This window comes from Rhipicephalus sanguineus, chromosome 6 (assembly GCF_013339695.2).
Source record: "Rhipicephalus sanguineus isolate Rsan-2018 chromosome 6, BIME_Rsan_1.4, whole genome shotgun sequence".
NCBI classification, from domain to species: Eukaryota; Metazoa; Arthropoda; class Arachnida; order Ixodida; family Ixodidae; genus Rhipicephalus; species Rhipicephalus sanguineus.
This window is the reverse complement of record NC_051181.1, coordinates 67,398,132-67,419,096: the sequence shown is the minus strand read 5'-3', so window position 1 is coordinate 67,419,096 and position 20,965 is coordinate 67,398,132. Positions and strand designations below refer to the sequence as shown.

The following is a 20,965-nucleotide window of genomic DNA, read 5'->3' as shown; positions in this document are numbered from 1 at the left end:
TTTCTTCGCGTAGCGTGGCGGACTCATCGTCCCGAAGGGTGACAGCACGCCGGCCGTGCGCTGGCAAAACACAGTCACTGAAACGGTTCCCGATGGCTGCGATGGGCTATATTTATTACCTTCTGCCAAGTACCACGACTAGAAAACAACGCTTATGCGAGGAAATCACCTACGGACGACAGGCACAAACCTACTACGCAAGAACGAGCGACGCCATTTGCATCTGAAAATGCGTAAAACCGTTGGCCCATGTTACCAGACTGCCTGCATGTGCCCGCTGTTTCTGAAAATAAACGAAAAAAATTGGCCACTCAACCACATACCCAAGACTAAAATTTGATTAAAGTAATCTACTAATTTAATTCGTGACAAATAAAATTAAAACTAGTAAAAATAAACGTTTAATTAATTTTTTGTTTTCATTATTTGTCCCCCCCCTCACCTAGTAGCGCTTTAATCATTACGCAGGTGTTGATGTTTGTCGCAATAGGTTTCCGACCACTTTTCGTTCCGACTTTCGCGACCTATTTAGATTGACCTTGTCCTATATCGGTATCTCAAATACTTCGTGCCCGATTATCTTGTATCGTATCACGATACAATTTCAAAGTATCTTTGCCCAGCCCCGGTTGTTTCGTTATTCATGCGGAGAATTCAAAGACGTAGCTGCGTCGTTATCCAACTGAAATAGGCAAATCTGCGCATGCCTATGCTGCCTTGACGCCATCAAAGTCACTACGTTGGAGTGCCAGTACATTAAGAACTTGCTTCCATGACGTCAAGTGTAAGCTATCAATAGCGCCCCGCTTTATTCTGAGCATACTCTTACATCTTGGGAGCTGGCACAGCTGCCGCTGTACCGTATGTCGGGGCGGCTTCCAATGAGAAAATGACATTCCAATAATGATGACACCATAATGAATTGCACAATTAATGTAGGAAAAAGCCGTGTATTCAGGTTCAACAGCCTCACAGGAACTACCAAATTCAGAAATAGTTCTTTCACCACCCTAACCACGTAGGCTTTGTATTTCAAAATATCTAACCTGCTGGCGACGTGGCGGTAGATTAACGTTGCTGCGGAATATCAAGTTAACAAATGTCGTTGTCGGCAGCTTACTGAGTGAATGCGGTTGATGAACAGGCGACGATGGTTTCAGACCTAGAAGTACTCCGTCAAAGCGGCTGTTACCATCTAGGCACAAAATTCCAAAAGACACTAAAGAGAAAAACGTTTTTTTTTTTTGTATTGGTAAATTACTCTTTCCCAATTCCAACATCACCACGCTTGCCGCGAGCAGACCCTTGGTAAACGAGGAAACGCGCAAAAATAAAATGGGGGTGGCGACGCCACCTTGTAATTTCCGCACGAAACACCGTGACGTATAGATTTGACGGTGTCTACAATGTCCAACATAGTTCCTAATCGGTAAATATGAATCACATTGTCCTCCGAGTTATAGATTTCAAAACAGGAGAAAGTGCCTCAGATCAGGCTGGCCGACGTTTCGATAGGGGACCTATCTTTGTCAAAGGCGCCTTGTCATCCCTGGCGTGTTCACGTCCGAGACCTCAGCTGAGAGCATCAACTTTCTTGACACAACCATATATCTTGAGAATGGTATATTAAAGACTACGCTGTATAAGAAACCATTTGACAAGCAACAATACCTAGATTATACTAGCCATCACCCAAAACATTGTAAACAGGGCATTTTCAGGAGCCAAGCAACAAGGTTACGTCGCATATGCGTAGAGGATCAGGATTACGTAAACAGACTTACTACCCTAAAAGAAACACTAGCAAACAGAAGCCATCCAAACGCGTTCCTTCATAAGGCTTACACGGACGCACTAAAACTAGATCGCACTGAGACACTCAAACCACGCCCTAAAACCACAACAACAACAACGCCTCTTCTCACTACAAAATTTTCCAACGCACTTCCGAACATAAACAACATCCTCGCAAAATACTATCCGATTCTAACAACCAACCAGAAACTTAAAAAAATCTTCCCCGAACCGCCTAAGGTTGCCTACAGACGCAACGCCAATTTTAAAGATATGCTCGTACATGCAAAACTCGCAACAAAAACTACACCAACGTCTGGACCCTGTGGGCGTCCAAGATGTTCTACGTGCAAACATATACAGCCAGCCACCAACGTAAAAAGCACAGCATCCGATTACCTTCACAAGGTAACATCGAACTTCACGTGCACCTCAAACAACCTGATCTACTGCATTGAGTGTGCCACCTGTAAAAAACAGTACATAGGCGAAACTGGACAACCAATTCATGTAAGACTGAACGGCCACCGCGCAGACACAAAGCACAACTTACCAAAAGCAGTAGCCAGCCACTTCAATCAACAAGACCACAGTTTCGAGCAAGCCAAACTTTACATTCTACAAACAAACTTCCGGTCACCACGTGAGAGGAAATACATGGAATCGTATTTGATACACAAATTTCAATCCCTACACCCATCAGGAATAAATCTAGCTCGTGGTAATTTGGAATCGTTAAAAGCCATAGCATGATTCCTATAATATTAAGAGACATGAAGTACGCTCAGCTTTCAAAAACCTTAACCTATTCGCAAAATAAAATCCCGACCAGCTCCCATAATACACTATCAATATTCTTTTTTATTATCTCTTAACCTTGCATGTAAAAATGTGCACATACGTGTAGATATTATTCTCTTAAGATATTTTCATTTTCTAGTGAATCCGAGCCACGGTTTCCTTCCCCCTTTCCGCGCTCCAAAGGCCGCTTCTGGCCAGCATTGTCACAGCCCTCGCTTTCTCAGGAAGTTCTACGAGTCTTATTCCGATTGTTCCCCCCCGGCCGCCCCTCGTTCCTTTCAACTTTTTTTTTTTTCCCTCTTAGTTGACGGGCGCCCAATTTTTGGAAGCCGCCGACGACACTGGATGCATATGCCAGCCAATTACTTCACCCTCTTAGTTGACGGGCGCCCAATTTTTGGAAGCCACCGATGACACTGGATGCATATGCCAGCCAATTACTTCACCCATTAAGCAGGAGCTTGCTTTTCAGGCAACCCTTTCAATATCACTTAAAGTAGGCAGGCGGCATTTTAAACGTACGCCGCCCGAGTACCTTTTTGTCGTCTGTAGCTGCCTTCCCCACCACCTTCTGCAGCTCCTTGGCGGACATTTAAACGTAAACCGCCCGGTTTCTCCTTTTTTTTTTTTTCTCCCCGCCTGCAGTTCCCTTCCTCACCACCTTCTGCAGCTCTTTGTGATGGCTGCACTCGTCCTCTCGCTTGGTTGTACCCGCCCCCCCCCCCCCTTTTTTTTTCTCTCTTTTTTTTTTCTTTCTTTGCAGCTACCTTGAACTCTGACATGGCAGACCCGAACGTGTTTGCAAACTCTCTTGAAATGTGGCAAAGGCTTTACTCCTCTGCTTTCGAGTTTCTCTCTTTCCAGGCATCAATTACCAACAGCAACAGACACGCCGCCGCTGGACATGACGTCATCACTAACCCCATAAAACTAACACGCCAGGGATGACAAGGCGCCTTTGACAAAGATAGGTCCCCTATCGAAACGTCGGCCAGCCTGATCTGAGGCACTTTCTCCTGTTTTGAAATCTATAACGTGTATCCATCCGTCGGCTCCCTTCTTGATATTGTCCTCCGAGGTGTGCATAGACTTAACATACGATATTTCAGGAAATTTCGTTGGCACAATGTCGCAAAATAAAAAGAAATATAAATTTAATTCCGTCACATCACGCGCAGAGCTTTCGGCGCGGGATTTAAGAATGGAACTTTGACATTGATTTCCTCTCTTATCAGGAAAGCCATGATGATGAAATTAGCAAGAATATAGTTCTCAGAGTACAATTTAGCCAATTAAACTGATTCATCTTTCACTTTAGTGTCCCTTCAAATTGACCGTGCTTTCTCACCATGTTCCAAGAATGTAACCCACAAGATTACCCTAATGCGTCATATTTTTACTTCGCAGGAGGACCGAAGAGCGCTGGGGAGTCTGCCCTGCAGGAGCATTTCGGTAATGACTGAATATAAGTTCATATTTTATATACGTGAATGCACTTTATACTTAAAGAGCTTACTTCGGTGTCAATGGCGATGAGAACGTTTAGGAATACAGAGCTTCTTATATTAGCAAATTGAATACCGTTTTCTGCCTTTACGCTGCAAGAGCAATATAGTCTCTGTTCACCATTTGAAGTTAAATTATAGCACCAATAACTTGTCCGCGATATTATTATAAAATAACATATAAAAGCTTTTGTGGGATACCGGTCGCATCCTACATATAATTTATTGCATAGTAAACGGAGAAGCTCAAAGTTCTTTGCTAGCACAGTGGACTGTAATAAATTCGTCCACGGGCACCTCGAGTTCACTAGGTGTAGCCCTTCGAGCTTTCTACATTTGATATTTATTTCTATGGATTTATCATTACTGTTCTTTTACTCACAGAAAAGACTTAGTTGAAATACACCGCACGTGCGCAGAAAACGTTCGAGCGATTATTACGACAATCGGGCTTTTGCATCTAAAGAAAGAGCATTTCTAATGTCCTTCTTCACCATGGAAGCCGCCGGACGCGTTCTTCCTAGTATAAATACAAAGGTGGTAGGGCCATTCTCATTCGGCATAGTAAAATTTTTAATATCCGATATTAAATGGAGTTGGTAAGTATTGCCGGTAATATTTAAAATACAGATAACCGCTGTTTGTAGTGTTTTTACTAAAATGCGCGCCTCTGTTATTGCACAAGGTACTGTTATCTTCACGCTATAGCACATGATCATCGGCCACTTGAGAAGGCAGTGTCGTTGCTAAGATTTAATATTATTATCCAAGGCTTTCGAGCTTTCCTGGCTCACTTCGAGCTGTGAAACTAGCGCGACCTAGCTAATGGACCTCAATATAGTTTTGCCATTGTTCCATCCATCCGAATTTTCTTCAGAAAAGTACAAAAACAACTGTTTTTGGCGGATGAAATGTCACCAGCAAAACACTTTGCGAGATGTGTTCAACATATATAGCAAATTAGTGTTGCTTCCATCGCTAATTCTTTTTTTGAACAAAACGTTTAAAGCTTTTAGTGGGTCACGATAATACGGAATTAAATTCTGCTAGTTTCTAGAACGCTACCACGTTCTTTAGGGCTTTTTTCTCCCTTGCATTGATTGATTAAGTTCACAGTCACGCAACCGCATTCACGCTGTTATCAGATCGGTCTCTTTCATTGCTTCTGGTGACGACATCTTTTAGGAACCATCAATCCTAAGTAAAATTTTGGACGCATATTACGATGCATTGACATCACTTTCCTGTGCCATACTGTGGTACCGTCCTAGCCGACGCAACACAGAGAAGGTGCTCAATCGTGGCACCTCCTCGAGATCGCAAAGCCGTACTCACGCGCAAGAACGTAAATATAAAACTGTGACAGATTGCAGGAACGTCAACGAAAAAGTAGTAGGCGTTAATGAAGCTGCTACAGCCATCGCTTTGTTATTGTTCACGTATTATTGGACAAATGTACCAGTAATGTATTCATCCACCATAGCTAGACGCTTCATTTTTCGCGTTCTAAAGCTGCTCTATGGAACGTTTATAATTATGCGGGGCCTAGACCCATGCAACATACTATTCGTATTCACCGTAATTTCCGACAATACCAGGTTCTATTCGTTACCGTTTCATTCTGAAAACATTGGTAATGGTAATACTGTTTTTGGTCTGTCTATTTTTATTTATTTCTCTTTTCGACGTGCGAAATCACGTGGAGGTAATGCGCAATTTTTTTAACAGCGGCGCTGTTGTAGCTTGGAGTAGTTCGTGCGGTGTCACCAGAAAAAACGTCATCATCAATCGGCACGCGCTCTCTTTGTCCTCTTCTTCATCGTCTACTTCGCTCCCAAAACACAAGCGCCCATTCCTCCGCCGCGGGAAGCAATAACTCTGGTGGGCGAGACGACGAGTTCACAGAGAGAGAGAAAGAAAGAGAAGTAAGGATAGAGAAAGAAAGAAATTCTAGGGGAAAAAAATTTCTTCGCGAGGCGACATTCGAACCCGCTTACACGCCATCCGAAGGCGAGCCGCTGTAGCACAGCACAGCATAGCCTCGTATAGTACAGTACAGCAAGGGGTTGGGAAAGGGAAGTGATAGAGTTGAGGACAGATGTGAGGGTGACCAGGAGGAAAAGGAGGAGAGAGTAAAACATGACATAGAAAGAAACAGAGACAACGAAATGTAGAAAGAAAAAGAGGGAGAGAAAGAGAGAGAATCAAAGGCAGAAAGCACGGTGTAAAAGTATACTCACGTGCTGACGCTCTCCCCCAGCTCGTGGAAAACCGCAATCCACGCGCGGCCAGATTGTGTTCGGGTTCTTATCAGTTGACTTGCAGTTTCATCGGCGTCTTCTTGGAGGGTGCCACGAAAAGCGGGACTCTCGTCGCCATAGCAACGCGCATGCCGTGTCTGCTGGCATAATGTGTCTTTTGCTGTGCCTTTTCCTGGATAATGTGCCTTTTGCGCCGCTTGGCGCAGAGCCGCCAATCTGCGTCTAGGGGCGAAATCGAGAGAGTAACAGGAGAGGGCACGGCGGGCGCGTCGGCGTTCACGCGGCACCACCGTAGTTCAACTACTCCCGGGCGCTCTCCGCCTCGAGCCATTAGATGGCGCCACGCTCAACGGACCCATGACCGAACATACTTTGGCCGCTTAGGCGCGCGCAGTGTCAACACCTGAATATTCTTACACCGAGACAGAAAGATATAGAGAGCGAAAGATTGCGATAGAAAGAGGAAGCCAGAAGTCGAGAGACAGAAGGAAATAGAAGATAGAGAAAGAAAGATAGAGACTGAGAAAGAGAGAGGGAGAAAATATGGTGGTGATGGTAAGGAGCAGAGGAACGCCGCCAGCTCAGCTGCTATACCTCAGCCTTCGCACCACTACTGCGGAGCTGCTCTACTTTTTTTAAATTTATAAGTTTGGTGCCTTTTATACTGCAAAAATATCTTATGGGCGTGCCGGTTATGATTAATATTTTGATTAGCCACCTAACTTTTCATTCTGCAGCGACTTGAATAAAATAGGTGTTTGGCATGCTCTCGTTTTGGTCGTTTCAACGTAAAATGCGAACGGGCAAGGAAGCAGCGTGAACACAGGGCGAGCGCTTACTGTCAACTGAAAGGACAGTAAGGACAGTTACTGTCAACTGAAAGGACACTCTTGGATCAGAATCCTGGCTTGATGCAGATATTGCTGATGAAGTATTTGAAAGGGGCTAGGTTTGCTATCGCAGAGATCGCAATCGTTTCGGAGAAGGAGTATTTATCCTAGTAGATGCGACAGTTTGTTCCCAGAAAATCTATATTGAGTGCATTGGAAACGAAATGTTATGGGTGAGGACGAGGCTGAAAAATGGTCGACTAGTATCGGTATGTTCGTTCTATCGTCCACCAGAGAGTAAGATAAATGATCTTGAGGAACTTACCAACGGAATTGAAAGAGTGGGTACTGATTACTTATTTATTGGTGGATATTTCAATCTTCCAGAAATTAATTGGTCACAGGCAGATCCCAATTCTAGTACATGCAGCCAGTCAGGCAAAGAACTGCTAAGGTCATGTCGCCTCTTCGGGTTAACACAGCTTGTTCTGGAGCCCACAAGCGCAACAAATGTTTTAGATTTGCTCTTCACCAATACGCCTGAGTCGGCGAGATCAGCATTAGTGCTGCCGGGCATAAGCGATCATGACGCTGTCCTGTGTGATATGAACTTGCAATACGTGAAAAATCCATTCGGTAACGCACGTCAAATTTTTAGCTATGAGAAAGCATGCGTCTGTGATATACCCCTCGCTCTAAACTCTTTCTACAACACGTTTGAAACGCAGGCGGAATTTATGAATGTTGAAGAATTGTGGCAAACATTTAAAGGAAAAATGCTGGAACTGTTTCACTGTTTCTTTGATTGGCTATTGTTTACCACCAACAAACCACCGAGAACCCTTCGTGCAATGTGCCGTTAAGGCTGTATACAGTATTCCCTTAACCTGCGGCAAGAAATATATAGGACAGACAGGACGCTGCATCAATGAACGCCTCTTGGAACACAGATACGCTTGCCAGCAGTTACAAGGAGCAGGTCACCTCGCGGTGCATTGCAAACGGTGTTCCTGCACGCCGAAGTTCCGCGACACCACGCTGCTAGCACGTGGTGGTGATAAAGACACTAGGGAGATAAAAGAAGCCCTGTTCATCTTAACTGCAAAAGAGGAATGCATCAGCACACCCTCGTTGCATTTAACGAAAGCAGAAATAAAATTTCTGGAAAGTGGCGTACGCTGATCTGCGAAAAATTTGTCTGAGCTCAAGTTGGCACATGTCATATGCTTGCATTATCTATATTTACTTGTTGCCTACCTTATTCGCACTTTCCCTTCCTTCACCCTATCCCATCTGATTGTTAACCTATATTTGACACTTCGCAAGATGTGAATAAACCAGTTGTAAGTTTGTGCACCAACTGTCCTGTGTCCCTGTATCGACCTACCGTCCTCGTCTCGTCATCTGCAGCACAACAAGGAAACCATGAACGACCACCAACTAGCCCAATTCATAGCTCTTCTATAGGAAAGTTCCCCTAGATATATGGTACGCAGCCGAGTGGCACGCGCAGGCGCACTGCACGTACGTTACAGTCACAGTTGTTACAGTCGCGTTACAGCTGTTATGCTTATACCTGTCCGTTGTGACGGAGAACGCACGAACGTTTCACGAACCTGTGTGTATGTGTAGGATTGGTTCTTGACAGTTCCTAAACAAGGTCGTCATCACCGTGATCAGTGAGCACCAGCAGCTGGACTGGACTTGTTATCGGATACGTTCGTGATAGCGGCTACGAGGCGTCTATGTGTTGTGAAGTGCGAGGTATAGTGCAGCTGGTGGGAATCTTGGATGCCTCTTACGATGAAATGATCTACGATGCCTCCTGTCCTGGACGTGGCAGCAAGGTCTTTTGGCGCCCTGCCCACATCCGAGCCGTCCTTCACGCAGTATAAGGACCAGACATAGTTGGGTCTTAATAAGTCAATGTTCAAGTCGCCGGTACTGATGAGAAGCATGGTTCTCTCGGCAGATTGATTGCCGGGCAGCATTCACCTCGGTTTCCTTGTAGTACATGTAGTGCATGTTGCGGACCACTTGTACGAGTGAATGGTAGTTGAGCGTCTTCCAGGGGTGTTCTGTCTTCAGCTCTCTCACTTTCCTTGCGTCAGCCGCGGTGGTGTAGCGGTTACAGTGCTCGGCTGCTGACCCGAAGGTCGCGGGTTCGATCCCGGCCGCGGAGGTCGAATTTCGGTGGAGGCAAAATCCTAGATACCCCTGTACTGTGCGGTCTCGGTGCACGTTAAAGAATACCAGATGGTCAAAATTTCCGAAGCCCTTCGCTATGGCATCTCTCATAATCATGTCGTGGTTGTGGGATATAAAAACCCAAGAAATATTATTATCACTGTGTGTGTTCGTTGTTACTGTGTTGGTTGAGACTCTGTGTCAACTGTGGCACATACCTGCATAACATGAACTCTGATATGCGGGTATGTGCCACACGTGCCTGAGATAAAGGGTTTCATGACGTACGCTACAGGTATTTTGCGGTATTCATGTCATGACCAGTGAATCGTGTTTGTCATACACTGATCCCCTACCATGCCAATTTTGGTAAATTACAAATTATGGAGACGACCAGGAGAGCGCCTAGACGTAGGCGGCTAGATAGATAGATACGTAGATAGAAACGGCCAAAGTGCCTGAGATTCGCTAAGAAATGCTTCGCATTTAAAAACGGACTCAGCAAATCTATCTCGCAATTCTGCAATGTTTCCGACACAAGCTCGACGAGAAAGGCTTGAACAATTTATCGCGTTAATTGATGAGCATGTGCGGAAAGTACGTGCTCTAAAAACTTTTTGATGTGGATTTTAACAAATGCAAAATTGTCTTCTACGGCATCTACATATGAATAGGCCCGACATATCACTATGCATATGTTGAGAATGCAGATGGTATGTACGAAATACAGAAACGGTGATGCGCGTTCCTATGGGCCTAGTTCCATACATGCATTCATGCAGCAGATCAGCTAAGTCTAATTTCTGCCTTATTTGTGACACAACCCCTTAAACCAAAGGATAAGCCTGATGCTCTCCATTGGTGCGCCCATAAAACAAACAGGAGTGATGCGTTCGCAAACCTGCACTTATTTCATTGACAGTAATTACGACACACATTAAAAAACCATGGCTGTGCCACATTTCTTGCAGGAGATGTTGCAGCCGACATTGCACTGGTGGATGGCGAAGTCTACCAGAAGGCATGGTTCGCACCAGGCCAAGGACCGTTCACTATCTGCCTCTGGCACATGACACCTCAATTGCCTTGAAAGCTTACAATCAATTTACGCCTAACGGCAACGTTTCCAGGGCTATAGTCTCGCTATCTTTTTACAAATGTGTGACCAATTAGCCCAACGAACCTCACTTCTGCAAGACAAGAAATGTACAGGGGGAAGATTGTAGCTTCTGTACCTACCGGCGGCAAGTTATCTTTTCATCCACTTTATCTTTGTTTATAAGATAATTACTGCACTACAGTTAAAAGACTATGAATAAAGTCTCCTATACGTTCTTTGACTACATTGTCTGTTGGTTCAATTAGGTTGTGTCTAACAATGAAAACGAGCCCTCGATAAAATCGCCTTCATTCGAAAGTTCATGGAGCGTACTAGAGAAGTACGATCGGTGTAAGGATTCGCGCGGGAGGGGTTGGAGTGTATTTTGTTTTGGCTGATAAATCATTTAAACGAACGGTGGTGACAACTTAAAAGACCCTATTCAAACTTTATGTAGGAACGCGGATATTTACTATACTGTGAACTACGCTACCACTTCAGAGGCTACATATATTGTGGCGCCCTTTTCAGAGCAACCGGAAGCTCTATGGAATGGAATTTTGAGACACAGCTCACAACATGTTCATATCGAATTGTTATGTAAAGGCGAAAGCATCAAAACTTGAGGTGAACTTCAGCTCTGTGTTTACCTGTTTACTGTAAACTGCATCTTTCCTGTATGCAATAAAGTGCAATAAACGTTATATGGAGACTCTGGCCTCCCATGTTCACTTGATTGTGAAGGTTAAGAACTAGCCAGTACAACCGGTGAAGATTAAACTCTGTATTTGGCGAACTTGTGCCCATCCAGTTAGCACTAAGGTCCGGCGGGTCTCGTCATCGTTAGCTGGCCCCCGCCGTAGTACCCATAGCCCACGTCTTCCATTGAGGAGGACGCATTCTTAGAAGAGAACAGTGGTTTATTTGCATAGTTACGAGAGCGCGCATTTTTGTACAGAATTCTTCTGATTCTATGGCCCCGCGTCCGCTGGCTCTGCTGCACTAGGGAAGCGGAGACAGCAGCTCCCGCCAATCCGGTGTTTATTGTCTCAGCGCTCCGCCCACTGGCATGGGAGAAGTGGGCCACGCGAAACATCCGATGAGGAGCACGGTGGAGATCTATCTCAAATGGGGCACAACTGCAGCACACAATCCCAACGCAAGAGTCCTACTATCGGCGACTCATTTTTGTGAACACCAGGCGACGAAGTTGAGTGCGCACAGAGTCGTCGACTTCGAAGGAGATGGCGGCGGCTGTCTCGAACATCTGCAAACGCTTATGTCTGCGTTCAGGTGACGACATCTCCAGCGGTGCCGTCAAACGTTCAGGCCGCCACGTCGAGGCTGACTCCCCTGCCTGGCTTCCGCGTAAAGCACCACGAGACCGCGCCTCGTTCACCCGACCACGCGTGCATAAGCACCTGCCAGAAATATGCTGGGTTCAGCGCCCCCGTCCAGGCGCCGACGATCATTGGGGAAAACTTTTGGGCCGACAGGTCCATGCAGATTTGCGTCTGTCACGATGAACTCCAGGGCCATACGTAACAATCTACTGCGGCGAGCGCGATCGCCGGTTGTCGATGATATGATCATCAGTTAAACACCTCTTACTGTATACATCCGCTGTCGTACATTACAGATTTACTGTTGATGCTCAGCCTTGTTGCAGAATACACTCAGCTACAGTTAAAACTCAATTTAACGAAGTAATTATCACACTCGAATTGTTTTGTTAATTCGGGAAGTTCATAAAACAGAGAAAGGAATTTTTCGGCGCTTCTAAATCTAGAATTGTCCAAAGGATACTGCGACGTCCAAAGGAAGCGACTTCCAAAGGATACTGCGGCATTGTATTGAATCCTAATCCAAGACTGTGCGTGTGAAACGTCCACGAGGGCGACCTGCGGGCAGCCCTCAAACGGAGGCCCCCATTGCGCTCCTACAGGGGAGGCACCATGCCCGCGCAAATTAAGCCGGGCAGATAGACGTCCACGTGACGGTATGGGTATGACACGCTTCCTATATACAAAGATGATGGGAACAATCCAGTGATTGTGTAAGCAGGCCAAGCAAGGAAAGCCACAGTTTTACCGAAAGGGCGAAGCAAAGAATGTGACAGCGACAATTTGCAACGTTATACGGAGTGAGGCTGGCAGCTAACTCTTTTCGATCTGAACTCGCGTAACTCTACAAAACGCTACTGTAGGAGAATACTCTTCTGTGCCGTCTCTTCGCCTTGAGAGCGCAGCAGGTAGAAGGGTATACGAGCCGCCCGCTGAAGGGTATACGAGCGCCCTTAAAATCAATGTACAATGTTGCTGCTCGAGAGACCCTCCCCTGCCCGCGTCTTTCAAGACGGGCGGGGCGTTTTAGGGGCGAAGCACCTTAGGGTCTAGGCTTGTCGTTTGTGTGGCATCCGTGCTCATGGCACATACCCGATGTTTACACCCGACTAAACATATGCGACACATGTGTGTATGTTGCGATTACGGTTACGATTATAAAGCCTCAGATGAAAGTCATATGCAGCAGTCAAGGGACTCCTGAATTATCTTGATAAAAATGAAATCGAATAATAGTCAAAGGCACTACGTTCCCGAAAACAACAAATCGGGCTATCGCAATTCTTAAGGATGTACACAGTGGGATGTGGAAGGCGTGCATGACAGTTTCACCGTTGGCTATCCGTTTGAGAGACCACAAAGTCTTCCGAAGGCCCAAGCTTTCCACGTCGTTGTCCCTGCAGGGACTAGTCCGGAGGCCGTCGTCGATGCGACGGCCTGAATAGTCGGCCTGTCAGAGGTTCACTGTGTTCAGCATATGGGAGGCATGAACTTCCAAGTCACCATCAAGAGCATGGCTTCCATGACTCTAATCGTCGACGCTGGCTACCTGACCATCGGTGGCGAGCCTGCTTATTCCTACCGTCCTTCGTCCCCAACGAAGTCCTCGTCCAGGCTTTGTCCCTATACGGCAAGGTGTTGTCAGTAAACGCTGGCTTCTTGAGCGCACGACGCGGAATCCCCACAGGCACACGTTTTGTTCGCATGGAAATGAGCACCACGAATCCCGTCCCCAACTTCCTTCGAGTTTCTGGTCATCGAGTAACTTTGGACGACCGTGGTCTACAACGTGTTTGCCGTCGGTGTGGCTCCAGTGGCCATTATCGTGTGCAGTGCACAGCACTGTTCTGTGGTCGGTGTGGTGTTCATGGGCACGAAAGTGAAGGTTGAGTCCGCCCCTGCCGACGTTGTGGAAATGGTCACCCTACTACCGTCTGCCCAGTGCGGCGTTCGTATTCGGATGCTGCTGCGGGAACTTTTCATCCTCTACTGACCGCGTCACCTGCGGTAACACCTGAGCGAGAAACAGAAGGTGGAAAATAAATGTTCAAGAATTCACCTCCGGAAGCTACGTTAAAAGGAAACGAAGAAGTGTACAGCTTGACCAAACCCAGTACGTCATGTCTGCCAGCCTTGCCGACAAGAAAATACACCATGGTTGACGTGGCATCCATTCTAGACAAGCACAACGTGCCATGTTCGCTTGCGTCTCCTGCCGAGAAGCAAGCACATGGGGGGTCCGACGCGCCGGTCGCATCCTTAATTCCGACGGCTGAATGTGCTGTAGTCTCCGGCGCTTTGAAGTATACGGACGCTGGCGTTTCGTCAAGTGCAGCGTTAGCACAGAATGAGCCAAACACATTGGTTTTTTCAGAAAGCCACGCTCGCGACTTCCTTGAACAAGTTGCAAGACGCCATGGAAACTCTTTACTGACGCGCCTCGACAAGCCGCCAGCGGTCAAGGTCGTGTGTGGAGACAACGTTGACCCTGCAGCCCTACCGCTGCCTGAATCATCGGAAAGCATCTTCAGCCTTAGAGTGGACAGTAGCATAGAACTCTCCCCAAGCCTAGATGAGTGTGATGTGGAGATGCCTGCCCCGCGAGAAGTCAAGCGTGCGCACACGACTGGCACCAGCTCGGACAACGCCCACGATAGCCACACCGAGTCCCAGCAGCCGAAGAAACCTCGACCGTCTTCTAGAGGGCCGAAGTGTGTTGTGTAGCGTGTGCACTGCATGTCCCCAGGACCCCGGGGTGCCGAATTGAACAACACGACCAGATCAGTAAGGTAACTCATTAGTATTTCAATGTGGCTGACACCCTAAAAATTATTTCTTTAAACGCCCAAGGGTTCCGTAACCGTGTAAAACAAGCCGAGGTTATCAGCGTAGCGCGCGAAGAACATTGTGATGTTCTGTGTTTGCAAGAAACAAATTTTTTTACCATTTGCCACGTTCGTGCGTTCAAGCGCGCATTCAACCTGGACTGTTACTTTTCTTTTGCGACATCTCGCTTCAGTGGGGTTGGAAACATTATTTTTAAACGAACTCTTGCGAGATCACCACGTTTTCTATGATGGGCTAGGTCGCGTACTGGCTTTTGACTGCAACCTATCGTCATTCAGGCTACGCATTCTGTGTATTTATGGGCCAGCCAAAGCAGCCAAGTCTAATGATTTTTGCCGTGACCTGGACGTGTATTTTCTTGACGGTCGGCATGTAATACTCACCGGCAATTTTAACTGTGTATTAGATACGCGAGCTCACGTGCAGGGCCAGGGATGAGGTCGACCTGAGTGGAACGCACGCGAGCTGCGTCGCCTTGTCCAGAACTTCTCTTTGATAGATGCCTACCGACTAGTACATGGATCACAATATGACTGGACATGGCGGCGTGGCTCGTCATCTAGTACACTGGATCGCTTCTACGTGGCAAGTGTGCTAGCTCCTTACGTGCCGCGATCCACTTGTAGTACCATTATCGTCATCCCCTTTTATGTCTCCGATCATCGACCAGTAGCGCTCGAGGCTTGCTTTCCTTTTTTTTGTCAGTGAGACCATGGCGTCTTGACATCCGCGTTCTGCATGACGCGCGTTCGCGCTCCACTTTATCAAGAGCATTACGTGCTTCCCGGTTCGGATCCGGTCCAGAGTCGTGGGATGCGCTCAAGGTACAGTGGCCTCTACACTGCTCCGTCGTAGGGCGTGCTCTTACACGCCGTATGTCGGAAGAACTAGCGGACACTGCCAGAAAGCTACGCATTGCTCTTCGGGTCGATCGACTGACTCCATTCATGCGCAAATGGCAGAGAGAGTTACGGGGACGTTTCCAGCACTTTGTTGCAGCATCGTCGTTGTCGGCGGTTGCTCGGCGTTGCAGACGTAATCCATGTGCTCACTCCGAAGTACTGCGCTTTGCGAGAAGCTGTCTTGTCAGGCAGTCGAGTCCACTGGGAACTCCGGCCGCCAGAGCCCTTCCCGCTGCGGTGCCACCTGCGCGTGATTGATCAGTTTTCGTAGCTCATTTTGAAAACATGGCTCGTACGACTATGTCTGCACATCACGGTACGGCCGATACATTCACAATGCTTAGTGGGCTGCCTCATGTTCCACCAGAGGTAGCTGCACAACTTTGTGCAACTCCGTCAGCTGATGAGGTGAAAGATGCATTGTCTTCCATGAAGCGTGGTTCGGTTCCTGGGCCGGACGGGTTGCCCGTTGAGTTCTATTTAACCTTTTAGAATGAAATTGGTGCCACTTTCACTTCTGTTATTTGCCGCTGCTTCGAGAACTTTGATTTCCCTGATAGCTTTCACGATGGTCGAATTGTGTTAGTGCCTAAGCACGACCCATCGTCAGTTCGCCCAGAAGAATGGAGACCAATTACGCTACACTACGTTGATTACAAAACTTTTGCAGCAGTTGTCACTCGGCGTTTGAGAAGCCTGATGCCTTCCTTAATAAGGCATCATCAGGCTTGCTCGATTGCTGGAAGAGAAATTCAGTCTCTCCTTTGTTATGCGTGATATAATTGCGTACACGTTGGCGAGATCAGCACGTGGGTTCCTGGTTTCTCTTGATCAAGAAAAGGCATTCGATCGACTTGAACTTTTGTTTGGTTGGTAACAACTTTATTGATCATAAGTGCATATTTAGCGTAATGGAAGCGTTTGGGGTCTCACAAAACTTCGTTGAGCTTCTGCGAAATATGCATAGAAATATACACAGTAAGTTGTTTCTTGATGGTTATGAAAGTGCTCAATTTCCTGTTATCCGCAGTGTTCGCCAAGGTTGTCCTCTATCCCCAGTACTTTTTGTACTCAGCCTCGAACCATTCCTGCGCTCCCTACTTAAAGATCCATATATCCGAGGCCTTCCACTACCTGGTAGTCATACTGTGAAGGTGACAGCTTTCGCCGATGACATCACGTTGTATCTAAAGAACGAGGACAGCTTATGGCTGTCCTCGTTCGGCTCTTTGCTGAGTATGGGTATATTTCAGGTGCTGCGTTAAACTTTTCGAAGTGTCGATATTTCTTCATTGGTTTCCCAGATATCTGCCTAAGTCCCTTTTTCGGTCTTCAGAAAAGCGACTCTATTCGTATACTAGGGCTTGATTATACCTACTACTGCATACCAGCCTCCGTGTGGGTTTCAATACTCGAAGATGTAAAACGACACGTCCGGGAAGCGCTACAGTACAATTTACCACTGTTGGAAAGAAGGTACTTAGCACAAACTGTATTTTGCGGCCGCACATGGTACATTTCTCATGTCGTACAGCCCCCATTGCGAATAACCAGGTCGTTTCAATCCCTTCTTGGCTCTTTTTTCCGGTCAGGTAGAACTGAGCTGGTTTGCCGAGCGGCGCTTGGGCAACCACGCAACAGAGGTCGATTCACGTTCCCATCCGTGTCTGTTCGCTGCCGGCTGCTTGCTGTGCGATTCTTGCTTCGCTTGTTACACGGTGATCAGTGTCCGCGCGTGATCTTGCCTGCTATTTCTTAGGCACCAACATACGCTATTAGATGCGAAGCAGCTCTTTGACTCACGTGTGTAACGCCGTACGTTACGTGCGTCCGTACGAATGCGCCGCAACGCGTTCCACTCGCCGTAGGTGTTGGAGCGTTGCCAAATAGGTCACGCCACAGCTTTGCGTTGACGTCACGCTTCCCTCGCACGCTTTCCTCGCCGGTGCACGCCGACGTCACTATCTTCCTCACCCGCCGCATGCTCGCCATAGCGCCCGCAGCTGCCGGCTGCTCCATACGGCTCTGGCTCCGCCCGCTCACAACACCTCTGAACGTGTCACTGCTCTCTCGCTTCACCCGTGGTAGTCAAGGCGAAACGCGCGCCTGCTCCGGTCCAGCGCCCGTGTCTCGACTCTGAAGAAACAATGACTACGAAGTCTTGCCAAACGCTTTAATGAAACTTACACGAAACTCAACCCGCCTCCCGTGTCTTTGCGTTTCAAACAAATGTTTACTCGAGTAAACGCTACACCGAGTTTAGCTTCAAACCGTTCTTCCAGCACCCGCGTCGACGCCCATTTCAACCGGGTCAACGCACCGGGTCCCATCAAGGTTCCCTTCGGGGAGATGGCCCAAGCTTTTTTTTTACCGGGAGCACGGCTTAACTCTACGCCGCAAGCACTTAACATGCCTGCATTTTACTCCACGGCAGTAGCGTTTTATCGCCACGCTCAGCAGGTTTGCACTGACGTAAATATTCTAGAAAACCGTGCTGTAGATACAACGGCGGCGCTGCTGCTCCCTCTGGTTCCTCCAGCTCGTCTAGCGCGTTCCAGCCGTGTCCCGTGGAGCGCGATAACGGCATCCTTTCTGCCTGGCCATCTCCGCGACTTCATGTGGCGGCTGGGATGGAGAGTACTCCCAACACGAGACAGACTGGAGAGGTGGGGCATGGTCCCATCTTCCACTTGTCCGAACTGTGCGCTACAAGAGTCTAACCAGCATGTGCTGCAGCAATGTGTAATTGCACGGGTATTTTGGAGAGCCGTGAACACTGGTTTCCGTGGCCTAGGAGTTAATCGTTGTGTCACATCTGGTCGTTGCTCGCGTAGCCGTTTTGCACGCCTTCTAATTGCTGCTGGGGCTTTTTGTTTGTGGCGCAACAGGTGCGAGGCTGTTGCAGCGGGTCACCGTCGTCGTGCTCTGCTTCCGATTTTGTAACGGTTGTACTCGGAACTGCTGTCCTTTTTGTCGGAGGAATTGTTCTTCCTTGGGGAAGAGGAATTTCTACGGTAGTGGTCGTGCCGCTTACTGCCGGTAGTTAATGGACGTCAGCGGCTAGTTATTCATCTGACCTGGTTCTTGTAGCCAGGTTATCACTAGAGACTGGATTTTAGGCAAATGCCTATTTTGTTCCTTGAGCTCCTATTGTGCCACTTTGATATATGAGCATGACTTAGAGGTTAAGAAGGGCTTTTATAGGGTTTTTATAGTGCCTATAAATGCCTATTTTTGGTGTTTGTGCCTAAATGCTCACAAATGCCTATAAATGCCTATTTTCAAAATTGGCAGTTGTATTACCACTATTTAGCCTAAAGTTGCGCTCCCGGGAGCAGTTTGAGACCGTTTTTCATGCTACCGCGCAACACTGACTGTTCGGCACTATGGGTTTCAACCTAGTGCTGTAGTTCAACCAACTCCAGGAAACAACTGCCAGCAGCCGTGAAGTGGGACACGCACATTCGGCGCCACAGAGACATGGCGTGCTCGGTTCGCGAATGCGAGACCGTGCAGAGCCGTCAGCAGAAAGGAGAGTGAATAGCAATAAAAAGAAAGGAAAATATGATGTTCACGCGGCTTTTGTTTTTTTAAGTTAACTTGTAAGGTGTTCACTGCATCAGCGTAGCCAGAAATGTTTTTCGGAAGAAAGGGGGGGGGGTTCAACCATACTCTATGTATGTTCGCGAGTGCGCTTGTATGCATGCGTGCATATATACGCGTGCAAATTATGAAAAGTTTCGCGGGGTGGGATTGAACCCCCCTCCCCCCTGGCTACGCCATTGATTCACTGGCAGGGTAGAAATTGGCTCTACGCGATTCGACCTGGACAATAGGAGGAATCCCTCCCGCCTGGTGTTTTAGCGACCTGGCTATCTGCTCGTGCTCTGCCCTTCTCAGTCATGCCGAGAAGACACCAATGAGTGTTGATTCGACAGTGGAACCTGTACTCACCGTGCAGAACACGGGAGAGACCGTGTTCTGCGAACCGTGCGGGACAAAAGCACATTGCACGGATATGTTCATCTGTTTGACACCTTTGTGCCGTATTAAGTGTGGTATCGGACGTCGAACGCGACGCCCGGAGAACAAAGGGCACGGCGCCCGAAGCGCCGGCCGGGAGGAAGAACAGCAGCAGCCGGTAGCCAAGCGGGAACTGATTTATTTAATACAGTGCCGCGCATATATGTACAAGGTGGCGCCCTCTAAGGGCAAAAATACTTTTTATGAAACCGAAACTGGAACTCACATACCACATCATCCCCCCCTAGAATGAGAAGGACATGTGGGCTTTAAATCCTTATACAGTGATTAATGACACTTACACTGTATACAACCTAAACAGTAGACACCTTAACATCCCCCCCCTCTTTTGGTGTAACGTCCAATTGGTGAAAACGAACCGGCACGAGAAGGGAACAAAAGCAAAGTACACAGCGTACTCTAGCTGAAGACACTGATACAAATAAAATACAACACAGAATTCACAGCATACCAGTGTACCAAGCGGTAGAACTGATAACCGTTATACAATAAATAGATGCACAGCATATACACAAGAATGCAGAAGTATGGCACACTGACTTCAACAAGTAAGTGAAAAAAGAAGAATTTAGGACACAAAGTCCTTAAACCTGGACGGTTTCTTACGCAACCGTTTCGACCGTCGAGGCGCATTTCGTTCTGAAGTGCTCCCTTGCGGAGCAACAAGTTGTGTATCTTCTGATGAGCCTAGTGGCTCAGTTACGCGCTGCTCAGGCACAGCTGAGAGCGTAGAGGAGTAGCTAGAGTCAGATGACTCACTTAAGCGTCCCTCAGTAGTGGCTGGGGACGGAGAAACTTCACGCGAAACATGGGAACCCAAAGGTTCGGAAGCATGTCCGTTAGTGTTAGAAAAATTACTGGCATGGGGACTGGGCTCGTCAGTCCAGTATTGATACGGAGCCTGAGAAGAGTCTGAGGACTCTGAAGCGTGCTCGGGGCACGGAGAAACATCATGGGGGCTGGACACCACAGCCGAACGTTGAGAAGGTGTCTGTAAGGAGCCCGGTGGCTCTACTACGCACTCAGTAGAAGTATGATGGCTGGGCACCACAGCCGGACTTTGAACCGGTGCCGTTAAGGAGCTCTGTGGCTCAACTGAAGGCATACGAGACGAAAGAGAAGCATTTTGGCTGGGCACCACAGCCAGACATTGAAATGGTGCCGCGAAGGAGCCCTGTGGCTCAAGTACACTGTCATTAGCAGGAAAGTAAGCATTGCCCTTGCAAGAACCGTCAGAACAAGTATGACAATAATGAGCATTTGCAAGATCGGCATGCATGTACCGTTGACTATAGAACACTTGAGTAGGTATGAAAAATGAATTCTGAGAGGCATTAGACAGCGGCAATTCA

At 47.5% G+C, this 20,965-nt stretch overlaps 1 protein-coding gene across 1 annotated transcript in view; it reads left to right on the top strand.

The window, feature by feature from the left end:
* Window positions 1–13,813, top strand: part of LOC119397319 (probable thiopurine S-methyltransferase) — a 59,659-nt gene extending 45,846 nt beyond the window's left edge. The window contains exons 7-8 of the mRNA XM_037664750.1: window positions 10,350–10,404; window positions 13,654–13,813. Coding sequence (XP_037520678.1) covers window positions 10,350–10,404; window positions 13,654–13,813 — 215 coding nt within the window. The remainder of the gene's footprint in view (window positions 1–10,349; window positions 10,405–13,653) is intronic.
* Window positions 13,814–20,965: the final 7,152 nt, after the last annotated feature.